The 19,737-nt window shown below is 40.4% G+C and overlaps 1 protein-coding gene across 2 annotated transcripts in view; it reads right to left on the bottom strand.

The window, feature by feature from the left end:
• Positions 1-19,737, bottom strand: part of LOC136841687 (transmembrane protein 126A) — a 59,573-nt gene that overhangs the window by 4,918 nt on the left and 34,918 nt on the right. For both annotated transcript variants that reach the window (XM_067108882.1, XM_067108883.1), the window contains exons 3-4: positions 18,147-18,318; positions 16,988-17,116 (exon numbers count right to left, since the gene is read on the bottom strand). In XM_067108882.1, the coding sequence (XP_066964983.1) occupies positions 16,988-17,116; positions 18,147-18,318 (301 nt within the window). The remainder of the gene's footprint in view (positions 1-16,987; positions 17,117-18,146; positions 18,319-19,737) is intronic.

Below are 19,737 nucleotides of genomic sequence, written 5' to 3'. Positions count from 1 at the left end.
CAATTTTCCTATACTAACAACAATTTTTATATATTACATCCTTGCTATTACATCTTAAAAGTACTTACAATACTGGCAAGTGCTGCTTTAAAACTGGGTTAAGTACTTAAAGAATAGATTGTTAGGTGATCAATGGGAAAACAATCTAATTATAATGCACGAATGCATTGTTAGCCAATTAAAAATGGTTAAGAATTAATCACAGACCTTCACTAATCAGACACCATTTATTATTATTATTATTATTATTATTATTATTATTATTATTATTATTATTATTCAGAAGATGAACCCTATTTATTTACAACAAGCCCATAGGGGCCACTGACTTGAAATTCAAGCTTCCAAAGAATATGGTGCTCATTAGGAAGAGGTGGGAGGAGGTAAAAGGAAATACAAAAGGAAGAGATCCCGCTTACTAAAAAAGAAAAAATAAACTAATAAATGGATAAAAATGTATTAAAATGCAAGGAATTAGGATAATATTGCATTACATCTTTGCTTGAACTTCTGAAGTTCCAATCTGGACCAGAGGAATCCCAGATTACTTAAAATTCCAAGTTACAGAAGGATTACCTGTGAACAACAGTGAACCATCTAATCATCCTTTTAAAATATTGTGTACAGTACCATATATATTTATACAATATAGTATTCCCAAAAGAATCATTAATGTATCATATACTCTGTTTTCAGTATGATTTCCCATTTTCTAAGCAGCCATTAGTTAGGCTAGGCAATGTTATACATTAGAGCATTTGGATATACTTGACATATGAAAATAAGTACCGTACAGTATCAACATAAGGTTAACACATAAAATACTTTTATAGGCTATTAGGTGAGATATTTTTACATGAATTGAAAAAGTGATAAACTAAGAAATGTAAAAATATTCTATAATGATGAAAAAGGCAGAACCAAACAATTCATTACTGCTGGGAAACCCACATTAACCCTTAAACACCTACTGGACGTATCATATGTCGACTAAAATTGTCTGTTGGGTGCCAAGTGGACGTACCGTACATCAACTACAAAAAATTTCAACCTTCGGTCAACTTTGACTCGACCGAAATGGTCGAAAAACGCAATTGTAAGCTAAAACTCTTACATTCTAGTAATATTCAATCATTTACCTTCATTTTGCAACAAATTGGAAGTCTCTAGCACAATATTTCGATTTATGGTGAACTTTTTGAAAAAACTTTTTCCTTACGTCCGCTGTAACCACGGCTGAAAATTTCAGAAATTCTTTCGTCATTTTGTCGTAATTTTTGCACTGTTTTATATTAGCCGTTACGTAAAGTCTTATATATGAAAATGTGCGCAATTTCATGTAAAATACAACAAAATACAACCCATGGTTGTAGCTTTTATCAGTTTGGAAATATTTTCATATAAACCACGATAACTGCCAAAATTTCAACCTTCGGTCAACTTTGACTCGACTGAAATGGTAAAAAAATGCAATTGTAAGCTAAAATTCTTACATTCTAGTAATATTCAATCATTTACCTTCATTTTTCAACAAACAGGAAGTCTCTAGCACAATATTTCGATTTATGATGAATTTTTGAAAAAAACTTTTTCCTTACGTCCGCGCCAGAAATTCTTTCATCACGTTGTCATAATGTTTGCACCGTTTTATATTAGTCGTTACATAAAGTTTTATGTATGGAAATGTGTGCAAATTCATGTAGAATACAACAGAAAATAACTCATGGATGTAGCTTTTATCAGTTTTGAAATATTTTCATATAAATCACGATAACTGCCAAAATTTCAACCTTCGGTCAATTTTAACTCGACCAAAATGGTAAAAAAATGCAATTATAAGTAAAACTCTTACATTCTAGTAATATTCATTCATGTACCTTCATTTTGCAACAAACTGGAAGTCTCTAGCACAATATTTTGATTCATGGTGAATTTCTGAAAAAAAAACTTTTTCCTTACATCTCTAGTAATAACATCTCAGAAATTCTTTCGTCACGTTGTCGTAATGTTTGCATCGTTTTACATTAGTCGTTACATAAACTTTTATATATGAAAATGTGCTCAATTTCATGTAGAATACAACAGAAAATAATTCACGGTTGTAGCTTTTATCACTTTTGAAATATTTTCACATAAATCACGATAACTGCCAAAATTTCAACCTTCCAACTTTAACTCGACCAAAATGGTAAAAACGCAATTGTAAGCTAAAACTCTTACATTCTAGTAATATTCAATCATTTACCTTTATTTTGCAATAAATTGGAAGTCTCTAGCACAATATTTCGATTTATGGTGAATTTTTGAAAAAAACATTTTCCTTACGTCCGCGCGGTAACTCGGCCGAACATCTCAGAAATTCTTTCGTCATTTCGTCGTAATGTTTGCACCGTTTTATATTAGTCGTTACATAAACTTTTATGTATGAAAATGTGAGCAATTTCATGTAGAATACAACAGAAAATAACTCATGGTTGTAGCTTTTATCAGTTTTGAAATATTTTCATATAAATTACGATAAATAGAAAAAATTCGACCTTCAGTCAACTTTAACTTGACCGAAATGGTCGAAAACTGCAATTGTAAGCTAAAACACTTACAATCTAGTAATATTCAATCAATTAGCTTCATTTTTCAACAAACGGGAAGTCTCTAGCACAATATTTCGATTTATGGTGAATTTTTAAAAAAAACATTTTTTTACGTCCGCGAGTTACGGATTCATGCATCATATTGTGATAATATTTTCTCTGTGTTGCTTTGATCGTTTTACAATTTGTTATGTACCAAAATCATTGCAATTTAGTGTACAATACAAAGAAAAAAAAATAATCCGTTAGCTTTAACCATTTTGCTCACAGCGCGATTTGTATAAAATTATATATGAAAATTTTTTTTGCGCTGTCATATATTTCAATATTTATATATGATAATGATATTTTTTTCATTTCTGATGGTTGCATACTAAACTTCAGGCAATGACAAAAAAAAGGAGCCAAAAATGAACTCTTAATCTTAAAAACTAAGCGTGCTGTGATTTTTTGAAAAAAACTTTTTTTCCGCTTCGGCGCTAACTCCCGAATGCCGCCGGCATACGGGAGACGTTTTTGTAAATAGAGGCTCGGCGTTTATGGGTTAAAGACAATGAACTATGTGTCACACTCAAAGTACACTAACTCCCTTGTATCCAGTATTTAAACAACCAAAACTCTGAAGCAACCGGCACATTTTTCCTTCAACTGCCACTAAAACTAGAATTATCAAGGGGGAGAGAGAGAGAGAGAGAGAGAGAGAGAATGTTTAGAGAGAGAGAGAGAGAGAGAGAGAGAGAGAGAGAGAGAGAGAGAGAGAGAGAGAATGTTTACCTCTTTCTATAAGAACTCCAAATAAATTTTCTTGTAGCCTTTCCATAGACTTTTTTTTTTTAGCAGAGAAACAGACCAACTGTAGGCCCTAACTGACAATCAGCCAATTCTACTACCCTTCTTGTGTATGTACAGATTAAGCTATCATGATGCCAACACAGCCTCTTGATCTTTGTTTTCCTTCTCATTCTTTCAAAAACACCAGTTTTGTCTGAAGTTCATTGTTACCAAGTAAAAAATTCTCTAAATTTTTTTTTTTTTTGCCATGGTTGCTTCCTCTAAAGTCAAACATGTTGTTTTGACGATAAAAAAAAAAGCTTGAAATCACTGAACTGTTTGAAAAAGGCAAAAACACAAAGCTGCCAACTTCATGAATTTGTTAAATCATCAGAAAGCAGCCGCACAGTGGATTCTTGTCACACACACACTACATCAAACAAGAAATAAATATTTAGATAAAGTAGTAGTATTAAAGTAGTTTAACCTGACCACTGAGCTGACTTTCAGCTCTTATAGGGCTGGCCCGAAGGATTAGGATAAAATACCACATAGGCTCATGTTCTCATATTGTAATACTTACACACAATAAATACATTTACTCATGCTTCCACACTACAAATGTATATTGAGGCAAAAACACCAGAGGGAGCTAGCATTACCAGCACTTTAATTCCAGAAAAACAACATGAATTTTCCAAAAACTTTAAGATAAAAGATACTGGAAGGTCTTCTGAAGGATGGTTTACTCTTTTCAAAGTGCACCATGGTATTTGGAAATGGGATACCTCTAGTGAAACAAGTCAGCTGGCCAGCCATCAGCTGATAAATTCAAGAAATTTGCAAAAATAGTAGAACAACTAAATTTGCAATGTCCCTACTCAACAGTCCTCCCTCACTCCAGCTAGGAGAAGTTTTACTGTACTATGATATGGTATAAGAAAACATATGCATTCAGAAATCATCACAAAAAGCAAAATAAAAAAAATGCACTGAAATTATGAAATATAACAATTTTTTAATAGTAATATGCTATTTTATAATAAACTTAAGTTTTATATATACTTACCAAGTAATTACATACTGTAGCTATAGTTTCTAACTCGCATAGCAACTTAAATTCAAAACTCGCAGTATCACTTCAATTGTTTAGTGTAGGTGAATAGTCCCACCCACTAACGGATATACCAGGAATGACTTAGCAGACAACCTCATTCTGTTTGTGTCTTATGTCCATCAGAGGGGAGGAGGGTGGGCTTTGATTCTGTAATTACTTGGTAAGTATATAAAAAACTTAATTTTATTATAAAAATATTATCATATAAGTAACTTACCAAGTAACTACATAGCTGAATCCCACATTGACAGGAGGTGGGATACATGGCCATATTCTACTTCAAAACATTAAGTCATGTAATGAATCTGAAATAGAAAAGTTGCTAGCATTGGAAACAATGCTTGCTGTTTCTGTATCAGTTAAGAGAGCTACTGCAGGAGAATACCGCCTCTAGTTGGTGCTCATCTTAAACTGTAGTGGCGTGGCAGTATAGCCGTGGAGCACCTCTATTTAAGCAGGAGCTTTGCAGCGAAGGAATATTCCGATGGCTAGCAAAGCGTCAATAGGTGCCCTTGCCCTGGGCGAAGTACCAATATAAAAAACAACCAGAGAACACTGTCACCTACACTGAAATAAAACCACAATCCGTCCACTGAGAGTGGTGGGTGCTACAGGTACACTGCATCCCCAGGCTCCCCAAAACCCAACACCTTAGGAGAAAATCCTATACTTCCTCCAGCGATACCACGCCAGTTACTAATAATGGTCGCAAGGTACTGAAAAATTTTAACACTGTTTTAACTTTCATTAAAAACAGTGAGAAGCAAAGATCGAATGCACTTCAAGTAGGTTGATTACAGAATGGAAGTAAGGGGCATATTGTGCCTGCAAGCTAATGAGGTAGAAGCTGCTCTCACATCCTAGCTTTCACTTAAAGTAGGCAATATGCTCTCCTGAAACTAAGAGAGGTCTCAGAAATAAAGCCCATTTAGGATGAAGGGCAATGCGTTCTTAGTCAGAGGTCGAAATGGGTCCTTGCCAGAACACTACAGGTTATGGATGGCCCTCTGCTCTTCCAGTCCTGCTCAGGTAATACCTGAAAACTCCAACTGGACAGAGGGCTCTCTATATTCTTCCTCAGCGCCAAGGATGTCTGTTAAGTTCTTAAGGGAGAAAGAATGGATCCAGGTCTTGGATAGGTCCTTGTTCTTGGCTAAAATCCAAGGGTAAACGAGCAAACTGTCTCCATGTGAAAAAGACCTACTCTAGAACAATGGCTTTCATCTCACTAAAATGTTTTAGCAGAAGCCAAGGTCACCAGAGAGATAGCCTTCCGTGTAAGGTCTTTTCAAAGATGAGGAGCATAGTAAACCAAAAGAGGGAACCTGTCAGGCACTTCAACACTACGTCCTTTCTGGCATATTGCATCTTCTTCCATTTCCTTGAAAACTTTCTTTGAGTAGGAAAGTTTTTCCAGTGGCAGCCGTCTGAATTTTGAGTATATCGGGGGACCTTCTTCCTGGATGTGATGCTATTCTGTGTTTTGCTGATTTAGTGAGGTCGTGCTTGAGGTTATCCTTGAATACATCCTCTTATTCCCACAACAAATTTCTCATTTCTGCTGGTGCGACCCCTAGTGCAACGGGGCAAATTTTCTGCTTTTTCTCATTTGTTGTTAGTTACTGAACGTCTCTGAGCTGTTGAGGAGATGAATTCTTTGTGGATCTTGTGACTATTTCCTTTCTTGCTACATCAACTAGGAGATTATGCGCCATTAGGAAATCTGCTCCTAACAACGCCATCGTTACATCTGCCATTATGAAAGACCAGTCGTAGTCTTGTCCATTGAATTTGACTTTCATCTCCCGCCTCCCGTACATGGCTAATGGGGCTCCGCTGGCAGTCGAAACCTGCAGGTTGGGGGTGGGGTGGGGTTCATTTGTTCTGCTGGTCTTGCCCAGATAAAAGACCTGCAGGCTCTGGTATCCACCAAGGATTCCATGTCGGTTATTTCATCTCTAATGAAGAAGCACATCTCTGTCCATCTCTTGTACCTGGAAGAAAGATAGCAGTGGGCAGGCACGATTTCTCTTATGAGGCAACCTGTTTGCCCCCCACTGACATTACTATGGGTGGGTCACTTCTGCGACCCTACTGGATGTTTTTTAAAATATGCAGCCTTTGTCGAACTTCCTCGCTTTCGCCCTGAATCTCCAAAGAAAGAAACAGACTCTTTCTAGGGGTTCCTGTCTTCTTTGTGATTGCTTTCCCTTAAGAAAATGCTTCTTCTAAGCGGGGACAGCTGGTTCGTCCTCATTGCTGCTTCCTTCGCTGTTGGATGACTGCTCAACACCAGGTGCTGCTGATGTTGGCTGTGAGGGCTCTGCTGCTTATGCACTGTGTGGACCTCGTCGACCATTACCAAAAATTCCTCTATGGGCATGGTGGAGGCTTTCAGCATCACAGCTACTGTCGGGTGGGGAAATCTGCTGAGAAGTACAGTAAACCACCCATATTCCCATTCTCATGATTCGCGGATTTCTCTATGGAACATATATACACATTATTCGCAGAAAAGATTCTGAGACACTAATTGTCACTAAAAAGTGAGCAACGTTGACTCGTCTTGAACTCTAGGCAAAGGTGGGACACACTAAAGAGAGTCAGAATGCTTGTGAGCGGTCTGTATGGCACTCAGAGGCAGGACTCTGATACTGAAGAGTTGGCGCCTGGTGATCGGGGACTGGCACTCAAGAAAGAACATCAGTGTGTTCTTAGCAAAGACAGGCGCCAAGTGCTAAAGAGGAACTGGCGTCAGGCACTAGTAGGCTCGCGCCAGGCACATGAGAGCAAGAGATGGGAGCTCTATTGGTTGGCGCTGGATACTAAAGAGTGCCGAGCGCCAAGGAACTGGTGTCGGGCGTTCAGGAATAGGCGCCGATAGAACAGGAACTGGCTCAGGACACTAGTAGGATGGCGCCAGGTGCTCAGGAAGACTTCAATCTGACAAGTGATGATAACACTACACATCCATCAAGACATCTTTCCAGTGTCTGTCTAACACTACACACCCATTAAGATCCCTTTTCCAGTGGGAATGTACTACGGGTTCGACTGAGGGGGCAACTACCCGGGGCAAACCCCCTCGGACTCCCTTGGACCGCCAGTATGTCTCCTCCCAGTTTAGGGGAGCATGGCAGGGACTTTAGGTCTAGGAGATCCGACGGGCCGAATAACCACCTCCCCCTCTACATCAAGAATGTCTGTCGATGCATGAGAATGTGCAACAGGTTCGACTGAGGGGACAACTACCTGGGAAAATTCCCACCAGCCTCCACTGGACTTTCAGTATACCTCCTCCCAGGTTTAGGGGATCTGACAGTGACTTAGGTCTAGTAGAACCGGCAGGCTGGATAATCGCCTACTCCACTGCACAACACTTCACTGTTACAAGGTTAATTTTCTGTTAACCTACACACAAGACTGGCAATGGCGCAGGAAGGAAGAGAAGGAGCCAGGTGTGGGAGCAAGTGGATAAAAAGTAGGAGGGCTAATAGCAGGAGAGAAAAATTACATTTTTATGATAAAATAAAGTTTTTATATACTTACCCAGTAATTACTTGGCTAATAGTTTCTACTCAAACGGCAGTTTAAATTTTTAAATTCACGGTGGTGATTCTTTTGTTTTGTGTAGGTGACAAGACCCCACCCACTTTTGGGGTAAGATAGAGGAACAACTAAGCCAACAGATCAATTTGTTTATGCAAAAATGTCCATGCATGGGGGAGGAAGGTGGGCTCCATCTGTAATTACTGGGTAAGCATAAAACTTTATTTTATCATAAACATGTCATTTTTATCTAAGTAACTTACCCAGTAATTACTTAGCTGATTCCACACAAAAAGGTGATGGGGGATCGTGGACAGTAAAATAACATTCTACACAAAAATTAATGACCTAAAATAGGCTAACATTAAGACTATGTTTGTTGTTTCCTCACCTGGTGAGAGAGCTGCGTAGATAATTACCACTTCTGGTTGGCACTCATCTCAACCTGTAGAGACGTGGCGGTATAGCCAGTCGTTTCTATGGAAGTGGGATATTCTGCAGTGAAAGAGTACACTGAAGGCTGACAGAATATATAACAGGAACTTTGTGATGAAGGTCAATACCGAAGGCGAACAAAGCTCAGACAATTGCCCCTGTCAAGGGCACAGTACCAAAACACAATTAAAAACCAGCAACAAAATCACCTACACCATAAAAATTAACATGACCACTACCCAACACCTAAAAACTGTTGGGCACTCCATTCTTGTACCCTCCAGGCTTCTCCTGAACTTGACACCAAGAACAAGGCGAAGAGCTAAATACATAGGAAGGGATACTTCCTACACTTCCTAACCCATCACTACGCTAACTACGGACATCGGTCCTAGGGTACCGCAGTTTTCGTAAACACTTTCCACGTCCAGCAGACAGTGCATTGCAAACACCAACTTGCTTCTCCAGTACGTTGCCTGAAGAATGGAGGATAAGAAAAGATTGTGCTTGAAAGCTGCTGATGTAGCAACTGCCCTTCTTATATCATGAGCTTTAACTTTCATGACTTTCAAGTCATTTTCCTCCACTTGGGAGTAAGGTTCAATAATAAGATCCCTCAAGAAGAAGGAAATGGCATTTTTAGATAAAAGTCTGAGGGATTTTTAACCGAGCACCACAAATTAGAAAACTGCCCTCTAATTTTTTGGGTTCAGTGCAGGTAGTACCTGAGAGCTCTCACTGAGCATAGCACTCTTTCCTCCTCTTCTGTGCCTAAAATATCAGATAGGCTCTTAATGGTGAAAGAACAAGGCCAAGGATGTGAAGGGTTCTCGTTCTTCACCAAAAAACTTAATAAGAAGGAACAGACTGTGTCTCTGTTCGAAAAACTGATCCTCCTGTTGATCACTTGAAGCTCACTTACTCTCTTCACAGTGACCAGCGCTACGAGAAAAACAGTTTTCTTAGTTAAATCCCTCAGTGAGGAAGAATGCTTAGGTTCGAAGCACTCACCTAATATCCACTTAAGTACCATATCTAGATTCCAAGGGAAATTCACCTCCTTTCTAGATCTGGTGGTACTGAACAACTTAATCAGGTCTGAAATATCCTGATTGGAAGAAATGTCGAGGCCTCTGTGACAGAAAACAGAGCTGAGCATTGTCTGTAGCCTTTTATAGTGGAAGAAGACCTTCCTAAAGAAGTCCTCAAGTACAGAAGAAAAGCCACTATTTGAGGGATAGACATCTGAGAAGATGTAACCCCATTTCTTCTGTACCAGGTCCTAAAAAACTTCCGCTCTGCCTGGTAGAGCTGGCTGGACGAGTCATGTCTACATTTGGCAATGGCCTCCGCTGTCGATTGTGAAAATCCTTTCACTTGGACAAGTCTACTGACAGTCAAAAGCCTGTCAGGGCCAGAGTGGACAGGCCTTGGTGGAATGTCCTGCAATGCAGTTGTCTGAGAAGACTTGGAATAGCAGGAAGGAGCCTTGGAAAGTCTATGAGGAGATCCAGAAGGTCTAGGAACCATTCCTTCTGTGGCCAAAAGGGTGCCACCAGAGTCATCTTTACATTGCTGTGAGAGCGGAACTTCTTGAGAACTTCCCTCATCATTCTGAAGGGCAGAAAATCGTAAAGGTCCAAATTTGACCAATCTTGAATCATCGCATCTGTTGCCCATGCGAGAGGGTCTGGGACAGGGGAGCAGAGCAGAGGTACATGGTGACTCTGAGATATTGCAAACAAGTCTAGGGTCTGTTGTCCCCATAGACTCCATAGGTCCAAGCAAACCCAACGGTCTAACGTCCATTCTGTCGGAAGGACTTGATTCCAGCAGCTCAGTTCATCCGCCAGGACATTGCAGTTGCCTTTAATAAATCTTGTGACTAATTTGGTTCGGTTCTGGTCTGCCCAGCACAACAGGTCTCTTGCTATCTCGCACAGGGAGAACGAGTGAGTTCCCCTTGATGTTTTATGTAGGCCAAGGCTGTGGTGTTTTCTGCGGGCACTGTGATCGTCTTGTTGCAAACTTCTGTTGCAAAATGACTGAGACCCAGGTGAACTGCCTTCAACTCTCGTAGGTTGATGTAAGGGACCACCTTCCCGAGATTTCTCAGTTCCCGAGGAGCGCTCCCAACCCAGATCCGATGCGTCGGAAAAGAAGTCTAGATCGGGGTTCACTGGGAGAAGAGATTTCCCCTCCATCAATCTTTCTTCGGACTTCCACCAACACAGGTCCCCCTTTATCCCTGCGGTGATAGGAAAGAAGTGAAGATCTTGGTGTACTTTCCGATCCCAGCAGGCTCTCAGGTAAAATTGTAGCGGCCTCATGTGCAGTCTCCCCAGTCTTACAAACTGCTCCAATGATGCCAGTGTGCCTAGAAGACTCATCCACTGAGTTGCTGTGCACAAAAGAAGGGCGAGAAACAGGTCGACCTTACTTAAACAGTCCTGCACTCTCTTGGGGGACGGTGAAGCCTGAAAACTCCAAGTCTATCAGAATCCCCAAATAGAGAATTCTCTGAGTGGGAGTTAGTTGTGATTTCTGGAGATTCCATAAAAGTCCTAAATCTTGAGTAATGCAAATCATTTTCTGTAAGTCCTCCATGCATCGTTTCCTCGTGGGAGAGCGAAGTAGCCAGTCATCTAAATAGAGTAAGATCTTTTCCCTTGCTAGATGAAGCCAACCTGCCAGGGGAGCAAGTACCCTCTTAAAAACTTGTGGGGCAGTCGAGAGGCCGAAACAGAGTGCTCTGAACTGATAAACTAGGCCCCTGAAGACAAACCTGAGGTACTTTCTTGAATCCTCGTGAATAGGGATATAAAAATACGTGTCCTGCGTGTCCAGGGAGACCATCCACTCCCCCTGACAGATGGCTGCAAGAACTGACTGTGCTGTCTCCATACTGAATTTTATCTTCTCTATGAAGGCATTCAAAGCACTCATGTCGAGCACTGGTCTCCACCCCCCTGAAGACTTGGGCATTACGAAGAGTCGATTGTAAAACCCCTTCAACTCGGAGTTCCTGACTAGTTCTATGGCCTTGCTGATGACAGAGGAAACCTCCTCTGAGAGGGCTGAATACCTCTCCAATCCTTTGGAGTAAGCAGTCAAGGTGACGGGAGTGTTGGTCAAGGGAGACCTCTCCTTGAAGGGGATAAAATATCCCTCCTTAAGCACTTTGACTACCCACTGGTCTGCCCCTCTTGAACTCCATCTCTCCCAGAAGAGAAGGAGCCTTGCACCCACTGGGGCATGGAGGACTGGGTTCCCACTTGCGGGCTGAAGGTTTAGTTGACAACTTCCTGACGGTTTGGGGTGTGAACCTAACTGATCCTCTGGACCTGAATTGAGATCTCTGCCTGCCCCCACAAAAGGGTGTTGACTGCAGAGGAGACGATGTCCTGTTGGATACTGTGGTCCAATCTCTGTCACTTCGTCGACTGTGTAAGAAGATCCTGAGTAGACTTCTTGTACAGGCTGGAAGCTATCTCACTAACGGTTGTTTATGGGAAAAGATGATGCTTGTCCAGCAGAGAAAATAAAAGCGCTGATTTCTGAGATGCTGTCACACCCTTAAACATAAAGGAAACCCATAGTTCCCTCTTCTTGAGTACACCCATTGTGTATAGCAAAGCAACCTCCTATGAACTGTCTCTGACTGCTTTGTCAGCACAGGAGAGAAAACCCAGAAGTTCCCATGTGTAATAAGGCGGAAGCAATAGATTCTGAACTTTCTTGGCAAGAGCATCTAAGCACCAGTCCATAAAATTTAAGACTTCAAAAGTCTTAAAAAGACTTTTCAGAAGGTGGTACATCTCTTGCGCCAAAAAGAATACCTTCGCTGATGCAAGAGCGGATCTACAGCCCGCGTCAATGAGACCAGAGAAGTCCCACTAGGAGGAGACAGCCACTCCCAGGGAAGGAGCTTTTCCAGCAGCATAAGATAAGTAGCGAGACCTACAAAAACGAGAAGGAGAGGCATTAAAGCAAGCCTTTCCCTGCTCCCTCTTCTCGGAAAGCCACTTCTCCACTTCAATAAGGGCCTTATTGGGTGAGGACGAGAGAACCAACTTAGGGAGTCCAGCAGTGTCCGAAGGCTGACTGCTCATCATAAAAGATGAAGCCAGGGGCAAAGGAGTCGCGGGAGAGACGAACTCCAAGAAGTTCTGAAGTAAAAACCTCAGAAGGGACGTGTAAGGAGTTGCTGGAGAATCTTTATAGAAATCCTCTTCTTCCAATGAAACAGGAGACAAGGGAGCATCAGATGGAGGTGCCTTAGCAGTGGAAGGTCTATGTAGAAGCTGCAGAATGCTATCCAAGTTGTGTTGAAGAGGAGTCAAAGCTGGATCCAAACCTGAGGCTGACTGACAATATGTCGCCAAACTGGACAAAGCTGGTGCTTGCAGATTAGAAGCTGACGTCAAAATACTGACTAGTTCCCCTGAGGCACTTGCAGCAGGTGGAGGAGTAGATGCACGGTGGCGTGTTGGAGCTCTAGAGCGAGTGGATGCGTCAGGGAACTAGGGTGCTACAAGGCGCTCGGGTGCTTCAGGAAGCTTAGCTGTGTCAAGGTGTTTAACCGAAGGCAGGGGTTCAGGTAATATAAGGCACTAGGCCCCTACTGGGCACTCATCGTATGAAAAGTGCTCATCAAGTACAGGGCGCTCGGCCGAATCCCGGTGCTCAGACAAAGAACTTCATTGCACACTAGAAGCAGGACACATAGAGTCAGAAAGAAGATGCTTCTCAAATGAACAGGAGTGACTAAACATTTGTTCATGGCGTCCAGGAGAGGAGAAGAGTTCAGGGCTGTCCCACTTACTGCAAGAAAACTGAAGACTGAGGGGAGGCTCCTTCAACTTTTTGCTGGGCAGTCGAGGAGCTTGATCCTTGGAAGATCCTTCAAGGAGCATGACTCGTCAGGAAAATGCATGGGCGCCTTCTGTACGGCAAAGAATCTCCCCAACTAGACAAGAGCTGATGCACGTCCAAGACGCTTTTCCAGTGGCTGTCTCCTGATGCAACCTGGGATGCAACAGGCTGGTCTGAGGGGGCGACTGCTTGTGGGCAGACCCCACTGACTTCCCTTGGACTAACGGTATGCCTCCTCCCTGGTTCAGGGGAGTATGGTAATGACCGATGCCTAGGAGAATCAGCAGGACAAACAGCCACCTCCTCCACTAACACTTCACTTTCACTTTTCTTGTCGAACTTATCCATAAGGTTATGCATCGATGCCCCTAACTGAGTCACTATACCTACCACCATATTGATTTTCTAATCAAATTTATTTTCCATGCTGGCGAAGTGACTACGCTCGGAAGTGTGAAAGCCAGGAGCAAGAGTAGGTGGCCTAGGAGTATGGACTGATACAGGGGAAACAGGAATAACAGGAGGAGATGCAGCAGGAATATTTACATCATTAGATTTAGGAGTCGTCTGACTAGCTAATTTCTCACCGGCTTTAAAGGCTGTCTTCCTCTTGCGATCTCTCTCTAATTTATTTAAATGAAAAGTCAAGGTCTTCCATTTACGTTCATCCCAATCCCTGCATTTGTCGCATGTCAAATTAATGGTACAAACTTGCCCTCTGCAATTTGTGCACAGAGTATGAGAGTCATAAGTTATTTTCATTAACTTTGCTGCAATACCAGAAACTAGAAGAGCTAGTGTCTGACATACTAACTAGCTAAAAGTCAAAATCAGTAAAAAAGTAAATCAGGAGAAAAAAAGCAATGCCAAAATCCTACCATATAAAGAATACTTCACCGGATGGGAAGAAACAATAACTATCAAAACCAAGCTGCTTAGTCAACACAGTGTGTGGACAATATAAGCGGCAGAAACAAACTGATCTATTGGCTTAATTGTTCCTCTATCTTACCCCAAAAGTGGGTGGGGTCTTGTCACCTACACAAAACAACAGAATCACTACTGCGAATTTCAAAATTTAAGCTGCCATTCGAGTAGAAATTCTTAGCTAAGTAATTACTGGGTAAGTTACTTATGTAAAAATGTATGTGGGGAGAGTTGGTGCCAGGCGCTGGGCACAAGAGAGTGGGAGCTGGGTGCTCTGTAACTAGCACCAGGCGAGCTGGGAGCTCGGAGCACGATTCTCGGCTCTCGAGAACGCCTTCTCTCCTAAAGCTCATCCACCAAAACATTAAGCACAAAATCTCTCCTCACTACATTCCTGCATTTACACTTTTTCAGTTCTCTGCAAGGGAAAAAAGTGTGAATAGATGTTTAATCTTGGTTGCAACTCCGCTACAGTAGCAAAAAAAAGGCAAACTTGAATCAGACCTCAATAATAACAGAACAATAAAAAGCTGATCCTAAAAGCTATAAGCTTGAATGCTACTCAAAATCAGAGGTAATATTTCACCAAAAACCGGTTTTACCCATTAGTGGGCATGACTAGTCACCTACACTAAACAATTGAAGCGCTACCGTGAATTTTGAATTTAAGCTGCCGCGCAAGTTAGAAACTATAGCTATGTAATTACTTGGTAAGTTACTTATATAAAAGGTGTATTTTTCCTAGGTATACAAACTGAAGCCTTTTAAACAGTAGTATGGAATGGGAAAGTTGAAACTTAGTAACAAGGTAGTTAATGGGTGAAATCGCCAACTCAGCTCACCTGCCATCTCCAAGTACATTTTCCTTTGGTATCAGTGATTGAGCAAGGTGGCTGAAGAGGGATAATGATAAGAGGATCAGGCTTGTATACCTCAGAAAAATATGAATCTTTTAAAAATTTGCTATTTGTTTCTACAGAAATACAAACCATCTTTTACGCAGTAGATTCACACATTAGGTGGAAGTTTTATTCTCGACTAACTGGCAATTGAGTCTCCATCCAGAACAAAGGGATGATAGAGCAATAAGACCCTGAGCCCTAGTAAGATGTCTGAGATTTGCTCTTACAGGAAAACTTCAGAAAACCATGAGTAACCCCTACAAGGGGTGGCACAAGTTAGAGGGCAGCTAAAACCTGGGCAATAAAGACAAAGGGTTAAGATTATAGATCTACTGCCATCCACTCCAGTTAAACAGGGGAAGAAGAGAGTCTGTCTTAAAAATTAAGGTTCTGAAAAGACTGGATGCTCAACTTGGTAGCCTACCTGCATTTGCCTTTGATCCAGTACATATTTTGTGCAAGATACTGCCTTGCAGAAGGACGAAAGAAGGAAGACAGATGAGAAGAGTCACTCTACCATTCAATCCCAGTCTTTTACACTCCCAATACCTGAGGTAAGATGCTTTTCTGTCCAAGAAGAACCTGTTGCACACCCACCACAAGTTACCTGCAACAACTTTACCCTTGAAACACTGTAAAGAAGAGTTCGAGGTGACCCGATTCTAAAGCATTTAAGATTTCATCATAAAGGGGAATAAGAAGGAAAGCAAAATTGCAAACAAAGATGGGGTTGAGAGAGGGGAAGTGAAAAAGGTCAGCACCTACTCCCCAATGCCAACAGCTACCCCATTAAGTCTTGTCTCCTCAGAAGATCAGTTTTCTTGTTCCAGCAGAATAAAAGACAAACCCCCAAGTCCTGATGACATGATCCCTCACCACCACTTGAACTGCCATCATTTACTACCTTGTTATACTTCAATGACAGAACCGTTCCAGCTATCACAGATGATTACCTACATAAAAGGTGAAAGTTTGTATTAAGGAATACAATAAAATGATAAGTTGATTAATTGTGGGTTATCTGGCGTCACAACTACCAGGGTCACTGACGCTGAAAAAAATTATAACATCAGATGTGCCAACTCTTCCCACCAATGTTTTAAATTCATACAGCCTACAGGATTTAGAAGATTTACCTATGTACTGGGAATGCCACTTGGCTGGGGGGAGGATTGGGGATACCCCAACTGAAGTCTCACAGGTTTCCTTTTGCCAAGTTAGCATTGTAATATAAGATAAAAAAAAGTAATTTTCCAGTGATACTAAAACAGCACTAAATACTTACAAAGGTAAAATCCCAAGAAAATTATAGTAATGAGCACTAACATGAATCTATGCTACATTTGACATATCATTTTTGTATAGGCAAACCTTTTTTTTCATAGTATTTACAGTACAAACACATGTATAGGTACAGTACAAACACATGTATAGGTAGAATGGACAAGTATTAAAATCAATCATTCCAAGGGATATATCTATATTTTACTATTATATTTATATTTGTCACCTAAATCTTATTACAGTGTAGTATAACTATTGCATTTTATAGTACACAATAACACGAAAGTCACATAGCCATACAAATTTTCTACAGTATATTTACTGATTAACTTGAGACATAATACGGCAGGATTCCAGAAAATACTGGCTGCAACCATAAAAGCAGTCAAGAGGGTGATTAAATTAAGAGTTTGGCTGGGAAAACTTCTAAACTGGATGAATGATCACATGTACTGCATATTAATTTATTTCATGACTTCAAGAGGTTATTAATATCTGGGAGTAAAAGAGAAAAAGTCTTTAACTTCCTTACTCACATGGAATGCAACCACTGGTCCCAAGACCATTGGATAAATGAATCCTGCAAATAGCTGTATGGCACCTCCTCTCAACTCAATACACACTGGACACTGAAATTTCTGTAGGATTAATGGACGTTGCACAAACTGGGGAGGAAAGTAAGTATAAAATTAAAACCGCATATTATATCCTCATTTTACTTGCTGGCCAAAAATTAGATAAAGGTAAGCCATAATGAGCAATACTGGGCAAAAGTAATGCATAAAACTCAGTGTCAGCTTATCCAGTTAAATAGACCTGCTTCCTTAAAAAAAAAGAGGATAGTCTCATTTACTGGCCTTATTTTTTTATATACTGTATGCTAGATACATCAAAAGCAACCATCACTAAGTATTTAGTAAAGGTATTGAAAAATTAATTACATGTAATCTGGCCTAAAGACTAATTATGAAATTTGATAATCCTAAAATTCAGTGGTTTAAATATACTACACGAGTTAGTGCTCGAAAACTGATAAAGGAGCTGATCACCTGAAAAAGATTTTATTTCCAAAAATTATAAAATTTCAGGAAATAAAAACTTGATAAAATTTTGCTTTTGTGTCTCACTGCTGTCAAAAATGAGTGAAACACATGGAATTGATTTTCATATGAGAAATACAAAAATCAATTCCATGTGTTTCATTCATTTTTGACAGCAGCGAGACAAAAGCAGAATGAAAAAAATCTGACCATAATACAAGAGTAAAAAATGAAACATTTACTACCTAACCATTCTCTATGACATAAAGGCAAAATAAAAAAAAAATCAGACCAAGATCTGAGAGTAAAAAAAAGAAACACCTTTACCACCTAACCATTCTCTAGCAATCAATGATTATAGGACAACACATCAAAGCAGGACAGATGACATTAATTCTCAGGCTGACTTGTTCATGAAATTTATAACCAATATGTTCAATTGCTTCTTGCTAGGGTCCACCATACACAGGAGTTGTAATTCTGTTTCCAACTTCAAAGTCAACTTACAATAAAGGCATTTTTAAGAATATGGTTACAGTGTAAGCATGAATCTAAGTATACAAGAACTGAATACTGTACCTGTACAAATAAAATTTAATTCATATTTGGAATTATACACTTTCAATACTGTATACATTAACTTGAATTTTCATACCTGGTGATGCAAAATTGTGCTCACAAAAACTGGTAGAAAGATCATAGGAACGGCTGTTGGAAAGAAGACTCTGCTACGCAACTTGACCTTTTGCCTGTAGTAGCTATTGATGTAAGCACCCGAGAGGGAACTGGCAAGTCCAGTTACAAGTGGATAATTCTTTATTGCATATCTAGAGGAAAAGCAGAAGGTGAGAAGCAACATTAGCCTCCTATACATAACAGATGAACCATTACAATCCTGTGTTAAGCTAATAAAATGAGAAGCCTTTCTTCCTTGGAAGAATTTAAAATATCAATACGAAACACCAATAAATGTGAAAAAGTAAGTGGATCCACCTCATTCATAGTTACAAATCTGATGAAATGAATTTGATATGACAGCTAATCTCATATGATATAAATACATAATTCAAGATGCATTTTCTCAATACTTACCTCTCCATTATATAGCTTTACATTCTGTGCCAACAAAGGTACAACAGACAGCAAAATATGGCAAATTTTTTAAGTAATTTGTATTTTTCCTAACATATAAACCTGAGGTCTTTACATATGGGATTAACTTTTGCAAGGTTGGTTATGGTAACAGTTACTGATGGTAGGGGCGGAAGCACCGCCCACCAAGTTGCTATACATTCAGTTCTATGCAATTTAACTTTTGGCCCAGGTAAGAGAATGAGGGGTGGTAAGAGGTGGGTCCTTAATGTAAAGACCTCAGGCTTGTATGTTAGGAAAAATACAAATTATTCAAAAGATTTGTCGCTTGTTCCTACACGAATACAAACCTTCGATTTACATATGGGAGACTTACTTTTGGAGGGAGGATTCCGAGTGAATCTCTAAACTGACTGGTAGTTTGGCCCACCTGGGTACTCTCTTCTGTTCATGAAAGAGCAAAGGAAGGAGACCATACCTCTGATCTACTGAACAAGAGAGATGTTTAATCATCAGACTTCTGGGCATTTTGCATTAAAGGAATGTAATATCCTTGATTCAAAAAGGTTTGGATGAACCCACAGTGTCGGAGACTATAAAGCTAAGAATAACCAACTGGTTTGCTCATAGTTAGTCCCTCTCTCCCTTGCTAGAGAGAAGGAAGGATTTGCATCTACTAATACAAATAGTTAGATTATAGATAGGATACTCAGTCATCTAGATCATCTCCACGCATGCCAGTCCAGCATGTGACGACTCATTCACTGTTCCTCTGCCCACTGGAAGAGGAGGAAAGACAGGAAAAAGGGAGGATGCCAGACCCACACACACCTTCTCCTAGCAGTGGCACATTGTAGGTGAGATACAACCTGTCCCTCAAGAGCTGGGTGAACTAAATGACTTGTTGAGCATCCACCACAGGATCCAAGGAAAAGGAGTCCAAGGACCTATGGGCAATGTCCCAAGGTAAAAGGAGATGAATATGATCTGCAGGATTACATTCCATCCTAGTGTTCGGCTGACAGGTTAGTTGCAGGGTACATGCAACTGATCATCTCACTAGTCAGAGAAATGACAATTTGGACACCGTTTCTTGGCCAACTTGAAGATAACGAACGAGTCGATAGCATTGGGTTGAAAGTTTAGTCTTTACG

This window comes from Macrobrachium rosenbergii, chromosome 9, assembly GCF_040412425.1.
Source record: "Macrobrachium rosenbergii isolate ZJJX-2024 chromosome 9, ASM4041242v1, whole genome shotgun sequence".
In the NCBI taxonomy this organism is placed as follows: domain Eukaryota; kingdom Metazoa; phylum Arthropoda; class Malacostraca; order Decapoda; family Palaemonidae; genus Macrobrachium; species Macrobrachium rosenbergii.
Note: the sequence above shows the minus strand (reverse complement) of the source record. Positions and strands in the feature narration are given on the sequence as shown.